General features: G+C 32.4%; 2 protein-coding genes across 3 annotated transcripts; both read left to right on the forward strand.

The window, feature by feature from the left end:
* Nucleotides 1-4443: 4443 nt before the first annotated feature.
* On the forward strand, nt 4444-8924 carry LOC114746594 (ethylene-responsive transcription factor RAP2-7-like). 2 transcript variants are annotated; one of them, XM_028934819.1, is made up of 9 exons: nt 4444-5374; nt 5770-5795; nt 5897-5927; nt 6013-6100; nt 6245-6390; nt 6690-6787; nt 6895-7025; nt 7168-7284; nt 8400-8924. In XM_028934819.1, exons 1-9 carry the CDS (start codon nt 4911-4913, stop codon nt 8667-8669), a joined length of 1371 nt encoding a protein of 456 aa, XP_028790652.1. In that variant the 5' UTR covers nt 4444-4910; the 3' UTR covers nt 8670-8924. The 2 variants fall into 2 exon arrangements, with proteins under 2 accessions (XP_028790652.1, XP_028790653.1); XM_028934820.1 differs by having other exon boundaries at nt 8386-8496.
* A 3968-nt stretch (nt 8925-12892) lies between these two features.
* Nucleotides 12893-18929, forward strand: LOC114746595 (uncharacterized). The gene is made up of 8 exons (XM_028934821.1): nt 12893-13370; nt 13652-13760; nt 14272-14316; nt 15095-15257; nt 16026-16174; nt 16262-16413; nt 18319-18433; nt 18528-18929. Exons 1-8 carry the CDS (start codon nt 12961-12963, stop codon nt 18663-18665), a joined length of 1281 nt encoding a protein of 426 aa, XP_028790654.1. The 5' UTR covers nt 12893-12960; the 3' UTR covers nt 18666-18929.
* The last annotated feature ends 25 nt before the right edge of the window (nt 18930-18954 follow it).

The raw sequence follows: 18954 nt of genomic DNA on the forward strand, positions 1-18954 counted from the left end.
CATCTCAAGCATAAGTTTTTGGAAAGATTGCATTAACATCCCATTCAAAAAAATTAAATGCAAAAAGCTCTCTTAAGATCGTTAAATTGATATGAAATACTAAGAGAATTCATTGCAAGATATTTCACTTGTTCAGTTATTAAATTGCCCTCACTTTTTTACATATGTATTGACAATAGAAAGAGCAGTCATTAACAACTTAAGGTACAACGATTAACATTTATATGGTAGGTATTAGCAACCCATGTATTAAATCTTAGCTCTGTGATGCACTAATAAAATGTATTGTTAATACATATTGTCGTAGTTGTTACTCGTTGCATCTTAAATTGTTAACGACAGTCTTTTTTCAGTTGTCAATATGTACTTTAAAAAAATGAAGATAATTTAATAATTGAACAAGTGAAATATCTTGTAATAAGTTCTCTTAGGACTTCAAATTAATTTTATAATTTTAAGGGATTTGTTTGCATTGAATTCTCTTAAGTGGGGCTTTAGTAAAATTGTTCCTAAGTTTTTCTGCAAAGCTCTAGTCTTACTTTTATACCATGAATCCTAATTCTTTTTTTTTTTTCTTGAGTAGGCAAGCAGAGCTTGCAGGCAGGAATCGAACCCAGTTAAAAGCTGCTAACATGTGGTTACCATGCCACTGTGCCACACAAGCGCCAGCCCAATTCTTTTATATTTTAATAACTAATTAATATTATGCACTTATGTATTTTTATCGAGAATTTTATTGTTGTTTCAAAATTCAATTGACTTGATATGGTTGGTAAAGAAATTGTTGTTTGAAAATTTTATTAACTTGATATGTTTTTTTGGCAAAAAAATGACTTGGTACAATTTTTATATAGAAAGTATGAGTGCCATACTGCTATGCAACAGGAACTTTTTACTCTTTTTTTCTTCTCAGAATTTCACTGCACTCTTACGGTAGTCAAATAACTTCCATTATATGGGTGTCCTTCAGGCCCAAAAAAAAAAAAAAAATATATATATATATATATTGGTGTCCTTGATATCTTTCTTAAAAAGAATTCAACCATCACCTGTTGCCAAAATTCCAGAAGAAGTGACAAGGAGTGTTTGAATCCATAACTCTTACCTTACTTGGACTAAGAGAAAATTAGGGAGGAAAAAAATTTAGAGAGAAAAACATGATGAGAAATGAGTTTTCTTTTGCTTCAATGGGAAAACAAATATGAGATGAGGGAAAAGTAGGAGAGAAAATAAGGTAAGCCCATGCCTTATTTTCTCTTTAAATTTTCTCTTCATAAATGGAGAGATCTAGAAAGAAAAACAAGATTTCTGTGATAACCCCTTCTCTTTCTTCCTCTTCATATTTATTTTCTTTTATTATATTTAAAAAATTATTCACCTTTTATTTTTTATCTTAAAAAATATTTTTATTAAATAATTTGGTGTTAAAATATAATAATATGAAAATATATATAAAGCAAATAACTTGATTTTAAGTTATTCGATGATGCTAATGTTAGTATAACATTCCTATTGCAATATTTAATTTGATATAATTTTGAATATGATATATGTTTATTTTCTTTCCTCACTATTTTCTCTCATCTATCCAAACAAGAGGGGTGATAACATTTTTTTTTTAAAGTTTTCTCTTCTTTCTATTTTCTCTCCTTCTATTTTCTTTCCTCTCAATTACTTTGCTTCCCATCCAAACATAACATTGTCTGAAACCCTAATAAATTAATGGCCATCAACCCATCAAACCCGTTTAAGCATATAGTGCAGGAAAAAAAGAAAGTAACAATCTGAAGTTTCCACGACTTTACATCATAGCAAGGGTATATGGAGGTGTGGTCTAGCAATCTAGAACTCATATCCCATCAATTTGTATCCAAGTCAATTTTGAACATTCTCAATTGATTTTCTTTACTCTAACAACGAAATTCTTATTTCAAACAATCTAACAAAATTAAAGGTAATTAGACATTTAGTGTGAGGAGGGGTTATATTATTAAATAAGATTAATTTTAATGTAATTTTTAATTAAGAAAGTATATTTTTATAATTTTAAAAAATATTTTTAATTATGTTAACTATTAAAACTAAGATGTACGAGTAGGTTTCCAAAATTAAGAAAAGTTTGAGTAATTAAAATAAAAATAAAAGGAAATTACAGTATCTTACTCAAATTTTATTAAAATTAAAAACTCTTCTTCCTTTCTCCTCTTTCTCATCTCTTCTCTCTCCCCTTGTCATTGTCTTCTTTCTCTCCTCGCTCATCTCTCTCTTCCATCCTCTTTTTCTTCTCTCTTTTTAACTAGAAGTGTTCATGAAACAGAATAGGATTGTGTTTCATCTCATCCCAATTGTCCCGATTCCAATTGGAACGGGAGGAATTGGGACGTGTTACGGAAATTTTATTTTTACATTCAATAGGAAAAATCATATCATTATTTTGATTTTAATTTTTTTAACTAAAAATAATTAACCAAAAGCATATTCCTTCCAAATATAGTTATAAATATTCGAATAACATGTAATTAAGTAATAATAGTGAATGTTTAATTTAACTAGCAAAAAAGTCATGCCATTTTTTTAGTCTAAATATATGTTGACTAAAATGTATTATCGTATTTTATTTAGTTGACCCTTGTTTAATTTAAATTTTTAAAAACATCTTTTTGTTTTTATAAATATCAAAAGTAAAAAACTTATTTAAATCTGTGATTTCTATTTACTTTTTTAAACTTAGTTTTTTTTTGTTATTAGAATATACAAACAAAAATAATCTATAACAACAATTTTAAAAAAATATGCTTATATATTCCAGGACAAGACAAGACGGGGTGAGGTCATCCCGCTCCCATCCCAACTTCATCTTCTTCATCCTGATTTTGCCCCGTGTTATTATAAATGAGACTGGGGGTGTTTGGGAATGCTTAAAAGTGCTTTTAAGAAGCATTTTTCTGCAAAACGAAATAAATTCCTCTACATATTTATTTCGTAAACCGTAAAAGTATTTTTAAAACCATAATTTAGTTTATATCCAAACACTTCTTGAGACAATCAATATGAACAACCCTACCTCTAACTCCCATTTTCCTCTCATTCTATGTCCTATCTTCTCTCTCTCCTCTATGCCCTCTTACTAATTTTCAATTAGTTTTACTTTTAGGGACATTCTTGTCTTTTTATCATCTTCTTTGCCAATCATTCTTGTCTTTTCATATCTTAGGCATTCATTTTCGTCTGTTGAATTCCATTTGTTTATTTCTTTATATTCCAACTGTGATTGAGTCCGCAAATTTCATTCCCAAGGCAGTTTCTTTTTCCCTTTCGTATCCAATTTATTCCCTTCAAAAAATCTTTCAATTATACTCTCTCCACTTTTATTTATAAACATTTGTTAACAACTTGACAAATCAAGATTTAAATTGATGATATAGAAGTTCTCATATTTATATTATGTCCCTCACATTTATATTATGTTTGGACGGAGAAAACAGTAAAAGAAAAATAGAGGAGAAGGAATACTACCAAGGAAAACTTCCAAAAATAGAAAAACATGTGCTATTTTAAGGAGTTTTGTTAGCTAGTATTCTTTCCACTCCAATTTTCTTTCCATCCAAATAACGGTTTGATGCTCATAGTATCTTAAATATAATTACTTTTAATAAGAGAATATCTGTATTTATAAAAAATTAGTTAAAATTAATTATTTTCTATAAAATAGGAAAAATTAAAAAAAACTCTTAAATTTCAAAATCCCAAATCAGAAATTACTATAAAAATATGTTGTCATTTATTTTTCCAAGTGTAGTCAATTACTATTAAAATATAGTAAACAATATTGTTTTGAAATTTGATTTTGGAATTTCCCCTATAAAATGTTAAAATCACTCTCAAGTAAACTTTATTAATTAAAATAGTTCGAGTATTTAGAAAATTTTACAGTTTCCTTAGTTAGAATATTAAGTAAAAAAATTATTACTTCAGTAAAAGCATCAGAAGTTGTTATAACGGTAGGGAGTATGAAATAATCCTAAATCAAGGACAACTTGAACTTTTTCCGTGCCATTCTATACAATTCATAATGAGATTCATAGGCTTTATAGAATTATAGTCCTGGAAATGGAATCCTCCATGCTTGTTTATTTTTAATTTTTTGTGACTAACTGGCTCCTCTGTCATTTTTGTTTGGAATGACTACATGTGCCCCATAAAACGAAATTCCATTCCACGAACCAAAAGAAAGAAGCATCTCTTTTCTCTTCCTCTCTTCTTTCCCTCACATTTTCCATGAACCAAACGTGGCCTCAGTTCGTTGGTTGATTCAGATTTGCTGGCAGGAACAGCATTGAAGCCCTGGAGCCATATGTGATTGATTAATTTATATATTTAATTTAAAAGAGTGAATCATATGCAAAATGTTATCTCTGACCCATATCCGAAGATAAAGAGGCCAATTCTACGATTCCTCTTTCCATTCCACAGTCCTCTTCACAGTTTTCACGTCCCCATTTCTTTTCTCTCTCTCTTGAGACGAGCAACTTCATCTCTGTTCAATTCTCTCTCACAATTCATCAACAGTTCCTGAAATCTATCATGCCCTCCATTTTCTACATACCCATCAATCTATTACTCTCGCACACATATTCTTTTTTTTGTTTTGTTTTGTTTTTTTCCAATCTTCCTTCATGAACTGATCACACTATCTTCTTTCTGCTACCCCAAATCGTTTCAGAGATACCCACCTTTCAATTTCCCTTCTCAGGGTGGAGTTTCTCTTTCATTATTTAGTTTTCTTGGAGGAGATTCTTGTTTGGTTCATGGGTCATTGTATTTCATAGTTCGTCGTTCATACTTCACTCAGAGTTTTCTGTGAAGATCAGGAGCTGCAGGTGGAAGAGGGCATAAGGTAAGCTAAAGCTATGTTGGATCTCAACGTCGATATGGAAGGTCCTCAGCCCCAAAGGGAAGAAGACTCTGGGTCTGGGACTTCCAATTCCTCTCTGCTGAATTTCGAAGAATCTCGAGACGAAGATTCTTCTGCTTTCGTATTCGACATACTGAAGAGAGAAACAGATTGCCGGGTTGAGGGTGAAGAGAAGGAAACGCTAGAAATCACGACAAGGCCACTTTTCCCTGTGAATAGTGATGACAAGGGACGCAGAGATTGTGATTTCCGATTGGGATTATCATGTTCGAGAAGTAATCAATGGCTAAACCTGTCATTTGCTGAGAGTGGTGCTGCTGGCACGCAAGCTGAATTGAGCGTGTTGCAGCAAAAGCAACCCCAAATCAGGAAAAGCAGAAGAGGGCCCAGGTCTCGAAGCTCACAGTACAGGGGTGTTACTTTCTACCGCAGAACTGGTCGATGGGAATCCCATATATGGTACACAATTAAAGTTTTGTGATCATAGGGTTTTTTCCATTATAAGAAATTTCCATGTTTCTAAAATTAGAAACTACACCTGAGATAGCCTTTTGATCCCTTCCTAAAAGTTTTGACTTAGTCAACACGTTTTCATACATGAAAGTCCAATAATCTGCTGAATTTGGATGCTAAATTTGGATGGATCAACTGTGCCAAGCACATAAATAATATAGATAACTATATATGATTAGGTTTGTCTTATTTTGGATAAATATGTGAAAGAAGTGGATCACGTTGGACCCTTTTATGAAACTAGAGGGATGAAAAGTTTATTAAATACCAAATTTGTGTGTAGGTGTTATGACTTGTTTGATGTTGTCAGTTCACTCTGTTCTTTCTTTCTGTGAATGCAGGGATTGTGGGAAGCAGGTCTATTTAGGTGAGTTAATAATCACTTGGTGTTAAGTTTTGGTTCAGCGGAGATTTGATTGGGTACTTTAGTTTTTCTCTTGCTGATTTGGCATATTGGGTTTTGGTTAGGTGGATTTGACACTGCACATACTGCCGCAAGGTGAAAATTATATTCCTCTGTCGTGAGCGAATAATGGGATTTTTAATTCTTCATTTCAATGTTAAGTTCATGTTTGTCTATGCAGAGCATATGATAGGGCTGCAATTAAGTTCAGAGGAGTTGATGCTGATATAAACTTCAGTCTGAGTGATTATGAGGAAGACATGAAGATGGTACTGATATAATGAGTTAAATGAACAAGATATTGCAATTTCTATTCTTCTTTTATGGTTTTGGTGTTTTTGTGAGGGGGGGCATCATGTTATTGCAATGTCTTCAAGTCCTGATTTCCTGAATAAATTTTGATTGGAATGCAGATGAAAAGTTTGAGCAAAGAGGAGTTTGTCCAAGTCCTTCGCCGCCAATGCTCCGGTATGCCAAGAGGGAGCTCAAAATATAGGGGTCTATCTCTCAACAAATGGGGTCAATGGGAAGCACAAACTAGCCCTTTCGTTGGCAAAAAGTGAGAAACCCTCCTTCAAGCAAACTTACTCTTCATCTTTCGTTTCTCATTATGATTAAGGTGTTTTTGGACTTTGTCTTGACTTTTTTGGGTGCTAGGCAATATTAAGGACGTGTCATCTCCCATTGCCTTGGTGCATTGAGAATTTTTTACAAGTGTTTTGTAGAGAAACTAACCTTACATGTTATAGAGAGATGATGTCTCTTCCTATCAACTAAGCTAATTCCTTTAGGTGATAATTTTCTGTAGTTTAGTTCAACCTAAATGGGTATTTTTCTTTTCCTTTTTTTTACATGTAGGCTTTATGACAAGCTACCCATCAAGAGTGATGGAAGAGGATTGGTAACTAGCTTTGAGCCTAGCAAGGGAGAGAGAACTATTGAATCCAGCAGAGGAGGTACGAACTATGAAGATATCATATTGTTTGGCTCCTTCCTTTGTTTTCTTTATCATGGGTGAAAACATTGCTTCTCATTTAATACTTGATGTTGCCAATTAATGCAGGGAATTATCAAAATCTTGATTTGAGCCTTGGAATTTCTCCACCTTGTAATGAATCCAAGAAGAATGATGCTGCGAGAGGCCTTTCTCTTCGTTATACGGCTTGTGAGACACCAAACAAGGGAGGGCAAATGGTATCATTCTTTTGGCTTTAATTTGTTAAAACTCAGTGTCTTCATTATATATCTATATCCATACCTGCAGAGACGTATATATTTATGGAAGTTAGAGAGAAAGAGAAATGCTGAAGTTAATAATCTTTAGCCCCTTTTACAGGCTGATAGCACTGGTGCTTCATTAATAAGGGGACAAGCCATTTATGGTGTGGAAATGCCATCTAAATATGACCAAATATGCTCTGGCTTGTATCCCGGTTATGTACAGGATTATGAGGTATCTATCTTCCCTTGTTTACTTTTGAGTTCATCATGTTTTCTTCACCCTATGTGCTGATTTCAAGTCCCGGTCTTTTTAAAAAGTTCTTGGTAGTATTTGCTTTAAACAGGAAATTACCTATTTACTCAGTTTCAAAAGCATGACATTAACATGATAATCTGTTGATCTAGTACATTTCTTCATTGTCGTACCTTGGCATAACTATGCATTAGACATGATACCATGGACCTGCTTGACACTGATGATATAGAATATTGACCTATAAGATATATTACCTCCGGTCCTTAATATAAGACCTCATTTGACTTTTATTTTGGTCTTAATTATAAGACCCCAATCCATTTTGTCTCTCATATTTATGCATTCTTTCCCAAGATAGTCCCTCTAATAATAGTAATTCTAGCCAATAAATTTGATTAGCAATAATATTTTAGGAAAGACAATACCTATTTATTACAAATAACTAACTTAACTTATTTCCTTAATCTCCTCAAATTAGTCAACTAACTCTTATAATTAAGACCGGAGGTAATTTCACTTTAACTGACTTTATGGACACAAAAGTAGTTGTATGTAACGTATTCAGAGAGAAGTACAAAGAAGAATAGTGAGTGGCTTATCTGGTTGTTGGAAAAGATAGGAACGGAATGGGGTGATAGAGAATAAAATGGCTAATATGATAATGGCCAAAGGTAGATTTTTGTAAGAGGAAGGCAATGAAGTGACAAAGATGTGGGAATAAGGATTGATATGCATAAGGTCATAGGTTTAGATTCTCAATTATTAAGGAATGATGATTATCATGGGAGAGACTATTTCCATGGTTATGGCCAACCAAACTCTGATTATATTTGAATAAAATCATATCTATTGGAATATGTGATGATTACTATGAGAAAAACTATATCTAGGAATTCTACGGAGTTGAAGCAAACGGGACTTGAACTTACATATATAATCAAACTCTTTTGTACCAGACTCATTCTCTGACAGCAGATACTATAGAAGATTCAATTTGCATTTAACATAGTATCATTCTATATTTGATGACATTATCTAGAACATTTGTCTGTATTTTCATATTCTAATTCTAAACAGTTCATAAATGCCAGGAGAAGGCCATAGAAAAGAGAGCTGAAGTTGTTCCTCTATCAAGATTCCCAAATTTGGCTTGGCAACTTCACAGCAACGGCAGCATCGTGCCGGTGCCGGTTTCGGTTTTTCCCAATGCAGCATCATCAAAATTCAGTTCTTCTAGCAACAATGGTGGACCAGCCCCACATCCAATCAACCCATATCGTCATAACAATTCTACCCACAATTTGTGCTTCAGTTCAACACCAACATCCACGGTTAATGACTCCCCAAGTTGCGAGTCTTAGCAGCTGAAAGATCCATGAACTCAGGTTTGTTCTCTTTCTCAGTGGATCCATAAATGATTTGGTGAGCAATAAAGCTTCACTATAAATAGTAGTAGCAAGTTGTGATTGTAATGATTCTGGCAAAAACAGAAAAAAAATTGTGATTGTAATGAACAATGAAGCATTGTTAATTACAGCGCCAAACTACTGAACTTTACACTCCTTCTGGTGTAGAACGTTATATTCCATCATAATTGAGGTCTTTTTTTCTTTTTTTCTTTTTTAAATTAACCACATCGTGTATGATGAATTTGTGATTTGGTAGGAGCCTATGATAAATACTTATGGGAATGAGTCTGCCTTTTTTTTAAAAAAAAAAAAAAATTGTTATGGATGCAATCTTTAATTCTAGCTATATTTTTTGTGTGTGCGGGCGCATATTTAAATTATCCAACTTTTGATTTGAAAATAGTATAATACTAAAAAGAAAAATTGTTTTGCAACAGTTATTTTAATGCAACAAATGCGTTTGTACCAGTTTTCCAAACTATTACTAAAATGGGTGTGGCAAAATACTTTGTAGTGGCTTTCAGTTAAACCTTCTACTAAATTTAGTAATGGTTTCTAACAACAGTTGCAAAATAGTGTTAATAACTTGTTGTAATTAAGGACGGCGCATAATAAAAAACATACGCAATCAATTAGATTTCAAACTTTGATTGTAGAATCCTAGAATGTTTAATTGTGAACCGTGTGACTCTCAGTAGCACTGAAATTCTGTTTGGTATGAGGGAAATCGAAAGGAATGGAGGAAAAGAAAAATTTTAATGAACTCAATTTGAAAAATTAGATAAGTGTGGTTAAAAGCTTTTAATTAATTTTTAATACTCTTTTATATTACTTCTTATTTTTGTTAAAATTTTAAAACCCCACTTCTCTAACTTTTCAAATCAGGCTTATTAAAATCTTCTATCCCCTCCTCTTTTTTTCATTTATCTCATACCAAACATTACCTAAGAAGCAATAATTGATGTCAATAAGAGGCAGCAGTTGATGTCATTGAACTAGTAAAAATGTGTGATCTCCTATTTCTACCCTTCATTGAAATTAATGACAATAAATAAAGTCTTGTTTAGAAATTAAAAACATGCCAACAACTTGTTGTAATTAAGGAGGGATAAGATTGGGAAAAAAAAATTTTAATTGCCACATTTTCCTTCCTATATTTAGGAATAAATAGTACATAAGAACTTGGCCACAAATGGTTAGGACAAAGGGATTATCTATGTTTTAGGCATTCAAATTGTACCATGTTCATCTATATATTACTCCCTCCATTTTTCATCTAATGGATGAGATCTTCAGTCCAGAGAAAGTGAAGGGACACGCAATCTGAGGGAAGCCAACTCCCTCCATCCGTTGGTGGACTCAAAAATTAGTTGGGGGAGAAAAAATAATGCCCAATATAAATACCGATTATTTTAAAATATATTCATAATTAGTCTGGCAATAAAATTTATTAAAAATTAGATGTTAAGAACTAATTATGACGACAATTTTAAAAAATAAAATTATATCATTATAAGAAGTATTTGTGTTAAAAGTGATAAAATAAGTATTAACAATTGGAATAATGATTTATAAGTTTTTCATATGAATAACCAAAGCTTTCTAAATTACTATGAAGTGTTAATTTACGAGAAAATTCAAACTATGCCGTAGAATAAAAAATTAATTTATGAAAAAGTAAATTTTTAAAAAATAGAGAATATATCAATATTGTTTCTTAAATACCACATTTTTTGTTCCTGTTAAAGCATAGGTATTCATTTATTAAAGGTAATCATATTCGAGGCACTATCGAGAGTCAAATGTGGACACCTCTCCCAGCTTGAATCTGAACCTTCGTTCGTTATGATGTGAGAGATTAGCTCTTTTTACTAGATCCAACTGTTAGTTAAATATCATATATATATATTTGCTAAAGCATAGGTATCCTCCTATCGGAAGCAATTCTATTCGAGACACTGTCAGGCACTAAATGTGGGTACCTTTTTCAATGGGGATTCGAACTTTAGTTCCTCACGTTGTGAGGAATTAGCCCCTTTTACTACATCCAACTCTCATTAGTTAAAATACCCTATTTTTGTTCCCAAGAAAATCATGTTCGGGACTTCGGGTATTTGGGCTAGCTCATAACTGAACAAGTTGGGTCAGAGTTTTTTTGCGCCTATTCAGGCCAGTTTGAAAAGTTCATTTATTTAAAAAAAAAAAAGAATTATAATCAAGTCCCATAAAAAAAATAATTACTAAAAAATTTCAATAACAATCTCAACAGTCTATAATAACAAATCCCACAGTGAGAATGATAACCTTTGAGACTTGTTTTTTAATTATTTTTCTTGCCTAGAATCTCATTGTAATTCTCCCTTAAAAAAATAGAGGTTTTTTTTAATGTTTCAATTTTTCTGGGTTATTCAAGTTTAATCTAAATAATAGGCTCTAGTTTTATGAATTGCCTGGAGAAATCGACATCAAGGAGCTCTAGTTATTTAATATTTATAGAGAAAAAAATACGTTTCGCAAGACCACATTCACGAAAGATTCCTCTAAATGTTCAACATTTGTATTAGGGTTAATTAATCCGTAAGTCTTTATAGTTTTAACAAATTTTAAATCAGGTCCTTATAGTTTTTTATCTTTTTATCAGGTCCTTATACTTTTACCTTTTTTTAATCAGGTCCTTGTATTTATTTTTCTTTTAATTAAGTCCTTATAATTTCACTAAATTTTTAATCAGGTTCACGTAGTTTTAATTTTTATTTATTAATTAAATATAAGCTTAATTAAATAGATTAATGCTGAAATATAAAATATTAATAGTTAAATTAAATTAATAATTATGTAATAAAAAAGTAATAGAATTAATTAATTCAGGAAATTTTTTTAGAACAATTAATTTTTTTGCTGAAAAAATTAAAATCATTATAATAATTCAATATCTTTAGAATATTATTGTTTATAAACTAATATTAAATAATATATACTATTTTATGTTTATATAATAGTACTATTAGAATTTATAAAATAAAAAATAAAAAATTCAGGGACTTAATTAAAGATAAGATGAACTTATAAGGACTTGATGAAAAGAAAAATAAATACAAGGACCTAATTAAAAACAGATGAAAATATAAGGACCTGATAAAAAGAAAAAAAACTATAAAGACCTGATTCAAAATTAGTTGAAATTATAAGAAACTGTGGATTAATTATCTCTTTGTATTATTCAGGTTCAGATAAAATAAAATGTGCAAATTAATTTCATCTACACTTTTTCCCCGGAATTTCAACTACATAATTTACACTTCCCCCCAACTTTCATATCTTTTTTTTAAATCACTTTTAGATCTGACACTTTTTTATTATTATATTTTACTAATGCTAGAGGGAAAGGAGATTTTAGATTTGTTTCTTACTTTCTTTTCATCTGGTGCATTTTAAATTTAAGAAAAAATTAATTTGTTAGTCTTATAGTTCCATTTAATTTTAAATCAAGTTTATATTAGGTCCTTATCATCTCAATTTTAGGCATTAGTTAATAACTCCTTTTACTTATTATTTGTTAATTTATGGAAGAAACAACGTTACTAATTGACGAAGCAATTCTCACTTAACACGTAACTGGATTAATTTTTTCGCATGAATCTAAATAAAATCAAAATCAATCATACTGCATATTATATATAGAAGCAATGAAATCAATATAAGTATAATTTTTTATTTTACGTTAACAAGAAAAAAATTATTTTTTGACCAAAAGAAATAAATTTTATTTAATCATTTAATTGTTTAATTTTGTACTCCTCCGATATTAAATATAATACTCTTTTTATAGTGTAAATTACACTACAAAAAGAATATTGTATTTAGGACAGAAAGAATATTTTGTCACAACTTATATGCCGTTTTGTTAGCATTTGCATCACCTCTTGTTAGGTAACAGATGATGAGTAGAGAAAATTATAAAGAGAGCAATGACCAAAAATGCTGCAAGATCTAATTAAAATTTAGATTAAACTACAAAAATTGATGAATTAATTTTTCCTAAATTTAATTATCAAAAACTAAAAATAAAACATGACGCCGTACTCTCAATCGTCAGATCAGTTGAATGGCGCAGGTCGTTTGGTTTGAATCTTGTGAAGCCATAGGCGTGGCTGTAGATAATCTGGATCCCTAAAACGATCCGGCGGGGGAGAACAAAACCGGCGCGGCGAACTCACACTCCGTGCTCTGCGAAACCAAGAAGATGTGGCGCACGTTGGACGCCCACCTCAGGACTCTGCGACTTCCTTCCTCGCTTTCTTCCTCAACCCTGACCTCTCCATATTCGTCTTCTTCTTTATGCACAATTCTCTCTCAGTCTCGCAGGGTCAAGCCTCAAACCCTCATTCCTCCCAAACCTCAAGCTTCTCTCACTTTTCTCAGAACCTACGTACCCTTAGCTGACTCCTCCATTTCGTCTATTCGACCGACGAACTATTTCGGGTCGAGTTTCGGTTTTCTGGTTGTTCGGTGCGTTTCTTCGGTCACTTCCGCTAATAACTTGACCTGGAATGACTCCGTCTCTTGCTCTGAGGTTGCCGAAGGTGATGATGGGACCGTCGAGGAGTATACTAAACTTCATATTCCTGTCAAGGCTTATTTCTTTTCAACCAGGTCTGAAATTCTCTTTTGGAAATGAATGAAACTGGTTTTGTCGTCTTGGTTTTTCTTTATATTTGTTGATTATTAATTTAATTTGAAGTTACATGTTGCATTATTTTCAATTCTGAAATATAACGTATTACATGTGTTGAATGTTCATCTGAAATGAAAATAAAGTTTTAAAGCGAAATGATTCAAGAAATGGACTCTCGATGGTCAATTGATGAAGTGACTGGACGATATAATTGCATGCTGATTTATATTATTTCTCACTTGCCTTTCTACGGATGCAGTGTTGATTTAAAAAGCTTGGTGGAACAGAACAAACCGAATTTTGTCCTGCCATCATCACGGATGACTAACTATGTTGTTCTCAAGTTTGGCAATCTTTTGGATTCCAGGGTATGTATCACTCGACCTATTCTCTTGGAGTATGTTTAGAGGCAAAAAAAATTATTTGTATTCACTATAACTTAATATGTTGTGTTGGATAAAGGATTTAAAGTAATAGATACTTTTCATTATGTAAGAGCAGGAAATATTTAGTCAAATGGCTTTTCTTGTATACCTACCTAACTTCATGAAACTGAATCGATTAGTGCCTTATTGAATGGATTAGTGTTGGATAAAACATAATGGCATCTTGTGATTCTTGTAGCCAATCCCACCCAAGCCTTTTTTGCTTGTTGTCTTGTATCAAGATTTGTAGGCATGTATTTATTGCTTTAGGCTTGGTCAAATTTCTTATGTGTGAAGATTTTGTTCTTGTGCACGGTTCCTTAGGTGTATTCTCAGCACTTAAAATTGTTGTTGACGTTTTGAAGAAATATTCAATAAACCCCTACGTTGGAGTGGGGTTAGTATATAGTAGAAGTAAGAGAAGTAATTTTTATTGTTAATTTTGTTGGCACAGGACAAAGGCGTCAAGTATGACAACTCAACAATATATAATATTCAAGTACTCTATCCTCTACTTAATAATTCTTCCTTTTGTGCTTGTCCTATATTGTGGAGCCTTATTTTGCATAATGTTGGCTTGTTATAAATATTGGTTTTGGTAGCCTTAAGCTCAGAATTTGTTGAACAAAATGGTAGATCATGATGCTTTATTTGCAAGAATTTATGTATTCAAGTAGTTAAATTTGTCTCACCTGGTCCCTTTTTTCAGAAATTCCTCTATGCCATCAGATGGCAAATTTGAATACTCATTACAAGGAATGTAGGCAGCGCATTTGTTTGATCGCATTTTACTTGTTTCAGCTTTTGGGTTGTGCTTGTGATTTTCCCTTGCGCCATTTTATTTGTGCATTGGTTATTCTGTTAGCTTGAGTACTAATTCTAGTGGCATTGTTGACTGAACTATTTGTTGCAGCGTATGAAAAATTGTTCAATTGTATATAGTGAAAAAATAATATTAATAAAGAAATAGTTGGTGTGATCAATTTCATGCTTAGTATGAGAATCTGAATTCCAGTTCTTAGATAGCAGGACTTCGTTAATAAGCCCAATATGGTTTAAAAGGGGGGAAAAAATTAGAAACCAATGTTCTAGTGTTGCTTATGTTTTTCTTTTCTATTTTACGTTATAGAATTACTACTATTATTGTTATAGACCCCACGGGGTGACTTGGAGAATTGTATCCCTTGTATTGTTCTGGTTTATGCTGGCGAGAATTTTCTGTGAATATTTGTAAGTTATATTGCGCAACAATATATAGAAACTGCGTTTTGTTTCAGGCTCCGGGTGCTCCCTGCTTGAGTGGAAGCAACTGCTATTACATGGTTGTTTTCCAGTATGGCTCCATTGTTTTGTTTAACGTCCCTGAGGATGAGGTTGATGGCTATCTTAAAATTGTAAAAAGACATGCTTCTGGGTTGCTTCCTGAAATGAGAAAGGATGGTGAGCTCTTATATCAATAAATATTTATAAAAATCTGAGTTACGTCATTCTTCTATTTTACAAGGTTATCCTTTTAAATGGTTTTCAAATATATGAAAAAGAACAGTAAGTTATAGAATGGATTAATTGTAGTACAGATTACGTCAAAATAGATGGGTCATGCAATGCCAATGGAGCAACGGATGTTACTCCAGCGAGTTGTTGCAAATTATTTCGTGACGATATTTGTCTTTTGGGCCTCTAGTCTCTTTAAAACTTGGTGATGGTTCCAAATTTTTAAAAAAATAAAATCTTTCTGAGTTCTTTGAATCATAACCTTGTCTCTGCTGATTTTATTATCTGCATGGTTCAACTGTCCATAATTTTTATCATTTAAAATTGCAATTTCTGTCAGAAACCTTAATGATGATAGGACAAACAGTTTGCTCCCTCAATATTAAAATTGTTATTGATATCAAGATTGTTGTTGGCAGCACTGAGAGACTTGGCTAGTTCAATTACAAACTACTTATGTCTAATTTCATGCTTATGGGGAGCCTGAAAACATATAGCTTATGAACAATGATTATTTCTTTTATCCTAGCATATTTCTGTAGAGAAAATGTATAGCATTTTTTTTTAAATTTTTCTTGATACACCATTTTGATGTAAGAACATCTGTTGACTCTAATATGAAGTTTGTGGATTCATTTTTTGGGAGGACATCTTACAGGTTTAATGCTATGATTAACATTATTTTTTATTTTGCTTTTCCAAAAAAAAATGTAGAGTATGAAGTGAGAGAAAAACCTACTTTGAGCACATGGATGCAAGGTGGGCTGGATTACATAACGTTACAGTACTTGAATGTCGATGGAATCCGTACTATTGGTAGCGTTCTTGGTCAAAGTATTGCACTTGACTATTATGGACGGCAGGTATGCTCACCTTATGTTAAAGTTATCTGACGTGGGGATTTGCTGTTGGCTCTCCTCTAACCCCACCACCAAAATTTTTTATGCTAGGTTGATGGAATGGTTGCAGAATTTACTGACATAAACCGTGAGATGGAAATGACTGGAAAATTTAAAATGCAGAGGAAAAAGCTATTCCAATTGGTGGGAAAGGCAAATTCAAATCTTGCTGATGTAATTCTTAAGCTCGGACTATTTGAGAGGTAATTCTTCTGTTCATAGGCAATAGATATGGAAGTTTGAAAGAGTAATATCGCTTGTTTGCTATTTTCAAGTGGTAGACATACAATTCCTAAGTTGTGAGTAACTTTTCAAGAAGCGAATTGATTTAACGGCAAAATATACTATTGCTGCAATGTTTAGGTTAAAATCGGGTTATAGGATACAGAATATGAAAAGAATAGAAAGACTGAAAGAAGGGTAAATAGAAATGGTAAGGGCACAGGCAATGTAGTAGCTAAGGAAGTAAAGATATACGAACGTGCTAATAACATCTCAATTAACCAAGAGTACGCGAGGCCTTTCAATTGACTGAATGGGCCCTTTTATTCCTTGACTCATTATAATAATGCGAACATATTAGTTAACCTGAACCATAACTTACTCCAAACCCTTCACTACAAGGACTACATTTCCTTGAACAGCTATAGGCTCTGCATTACAGATTTACAAAGTTGATAAACTATATAAAAATAAAAACTTATAGTTCTTTGTGAAAATCATGTGATATCCCTCCTTGCCCTGTCTTGAGAGTAGGGGCTGATTTCCTTGTATTGATTGTTGACATCTTTGATTTTGCTTCATTGTTTTCACTGCTTTTCTTGCATTTTCAATTCCAACCTAGGCTTCTGATATTCTGGCTGATGTTGTAGCCGTGTTTCCCTTTTCATGTCTCCCCTGCCATGAATAATTGTTTAATCAGAGGCATCTTACTCTGATTCTTTTCACTTCCGAACTATCAGCATACCAGTTTTAATATAAATTATGCAATATAAAGTATATAGCATGTTGCATTATTTACAAGCCTTGCACAATGCAACTCATTTTTCGAATCCATGCGTTGCGTGGAAATCGTTTTTAGTTTTTTAATATTTGTAATGTATATTCAACCAAACCATAATTATTTCAAACGTTATTGCAATACTGTTTAATTACAATTATTTATTGTACCCTCATTATTAAAAGGCTTAATCATGTCATCAGTTGCGAACATTTTTTATATCTATGTTCCATTCTTAGCTATTCTCTGACTTGAAGGAGAAGGACACTGACCCATAACATGAGAAGCTTCTGTTTCTCTTGCCTTTCACAGTAAGAAACCCTGGATCATTTGGAGTTATACGTTATGATTATTTTAAACTAAACCCTCAATACCTAGTGGCATCTTTGTGTCAGATTTAGATGAGAAGCTACACTTATGGAAAAGCAAACCCGTAATGAGATCCTAAACAATCACATAACTTGAGAGGTGATTCATAGATTGGTAAAGTTATCCTCAAGTTCATTATTATGAAACATATTCAACGGAGATTCACTTAGATGTGTATGCATGTCAAGTAAAAGTCAACTTTGATACTCATATATATTATTGTCACGTAAAGGCAGAATTTTTTCTTTTCTTTTTTATTTTCCCCTTTTTTGTGTTAAAATTACTGAGGAACTTAAGCTCTCTGTGTCTCTGTCATGACATTAACATTGTTTCTCATAAGTGAACCTTAAGCACCTGCTGGTCAACAAATTGAGTAGCTGTGTTTGGTTATGTATTTGTTCTTCAGCTTAAAGAAAACTTTTGGATGCTGTGGTACATTGGGTTTGTAAATCTCATTTTCTAGTGGTTGATCTCATTCCGTTTAAATGCCTATGTTTGTGCCAAGGATAAACATATATAGCTTTTTGTTTTTTGCCCAAAAATATAGCAGTTGATACACACGCGCGCGCGCGTATTCAAACTTGTTTACTTATGTTGGTCTTTTTATGATTGTCATTGTTCAAGGCCATGTATTTAGAGCATCAATACGAATATTGTATTTTGAAATCTATGGGAATGCTTTGCGACAAACTGTCATATGTGTCACTTCAACTTAGAATCATTTGAATGGTTTCAACAGATCAGATATTGCTTGGAAAGATGCCAAATATGCTCAGATATGGGAGTACCTCAGGGATGAATTTGAACTCACTCAGAGATTTGCAAGTCTTGATTTTAAGTTGAAGTTTGTGGAGGTAAGATTTCTATCATGATAGATCTGCAGGTCTAGTCTTTTCTTACTAGATTTGCATTTGCTAATTAACTCCCATTCCCTTTTTCATTCTGCAGCACAATATTCGTTTTCTTCAAGAAATTCTTCAAAATAGGAAGTCAGATTTTCTAGAGTGGCTCATCATTGCACTGATAGGTGTGGAAATTCTTCTCTCCCTGTATGATATTTTCCAACGCTCCACCAAGAATCTCTAGCCTTTGTTCTTTAAGTTTTGACATGAAAAAATGACATGCTTCCAAGAAAGACGTAGCAGTAACTTTTCTATTTTGTTTACACACTGCTGGCTTATCTACAAATACGATTTTGTGTCCTGTGTGTATATATATCTCTCTGTTCAAGCCTTTATTTCTTTACTTCAGTTGTACTATTCATTGTGTAATATAACTTTCTCCAATGTGTCCAATTTCTTTTTGCTAAATGTAAATGGATTTTATGATACAAGTATGCAACTTGTGCTATGTGCGTCCACGGGACAAAATTTGT

Source organism: Neltuma alba, unplaced genomic scaffold, assembly GCF_004799145.2.
Source record: "Neltuma alba isolate B1F8T4 unplaced genomic scaffold, ASM479914v2 tig00005074_pilon, whole genome shotgun sequence".
In the NCBI taxonomy this organism is placed as follows: Eukaryota; Viridiplantae; Streptophyta; class Magnoliopsida; order Fabales; family Fabaceae; genus Neltuma; species Neltuma alba.

Excerpts from the sequence above, each read along its gene's own strand:
- LOC114746595 (XM_028934821.1), top strand. The coding sequence starts at position 12,961 with ATGTGGCGCACGTTGGACGCCCACCTCAGGACTCTGCGACTTCCTTCC. Across the intron at positions 13,371-13,651 it reads GCTTATTTCTTTTCAACCAG|TGTTGATTTAAAAAGCTTGG; the intron begins GTCTGAAATTCT and ends CTACGGATGCAG. Across the intron at positions 14,317-15,094 it reads CAACAATATATAATATTCAA|GCTCCGGGTGCTCCCTGCTT; the intron begins GTACTCTATCCT and ends GTTTTGTTTCAG.
- LOC114746594 (XM_028934819.1), top strand. The coding sequence starts at position 4,911 with ATGTTGGATCTCAACGTCGATATGGAAGGTCCTCAGCCCCAAAGGGAA. Across the intron at positions 5,928-6,012 it reads ACTGCACATACTGCCGCAAG|AGCATATGATAGGGCTGCAA; the intron begins GTGAAAATTATA and ends TTGTCTATGCAG. Across the intron at positions 7,285-8,399 it reads GTTATGTACAGGATTATGAG|GAGAAGGCCATAGAAAAGAG; the intron begins GTATCTATCTTC and ends CATAAATGCCAG.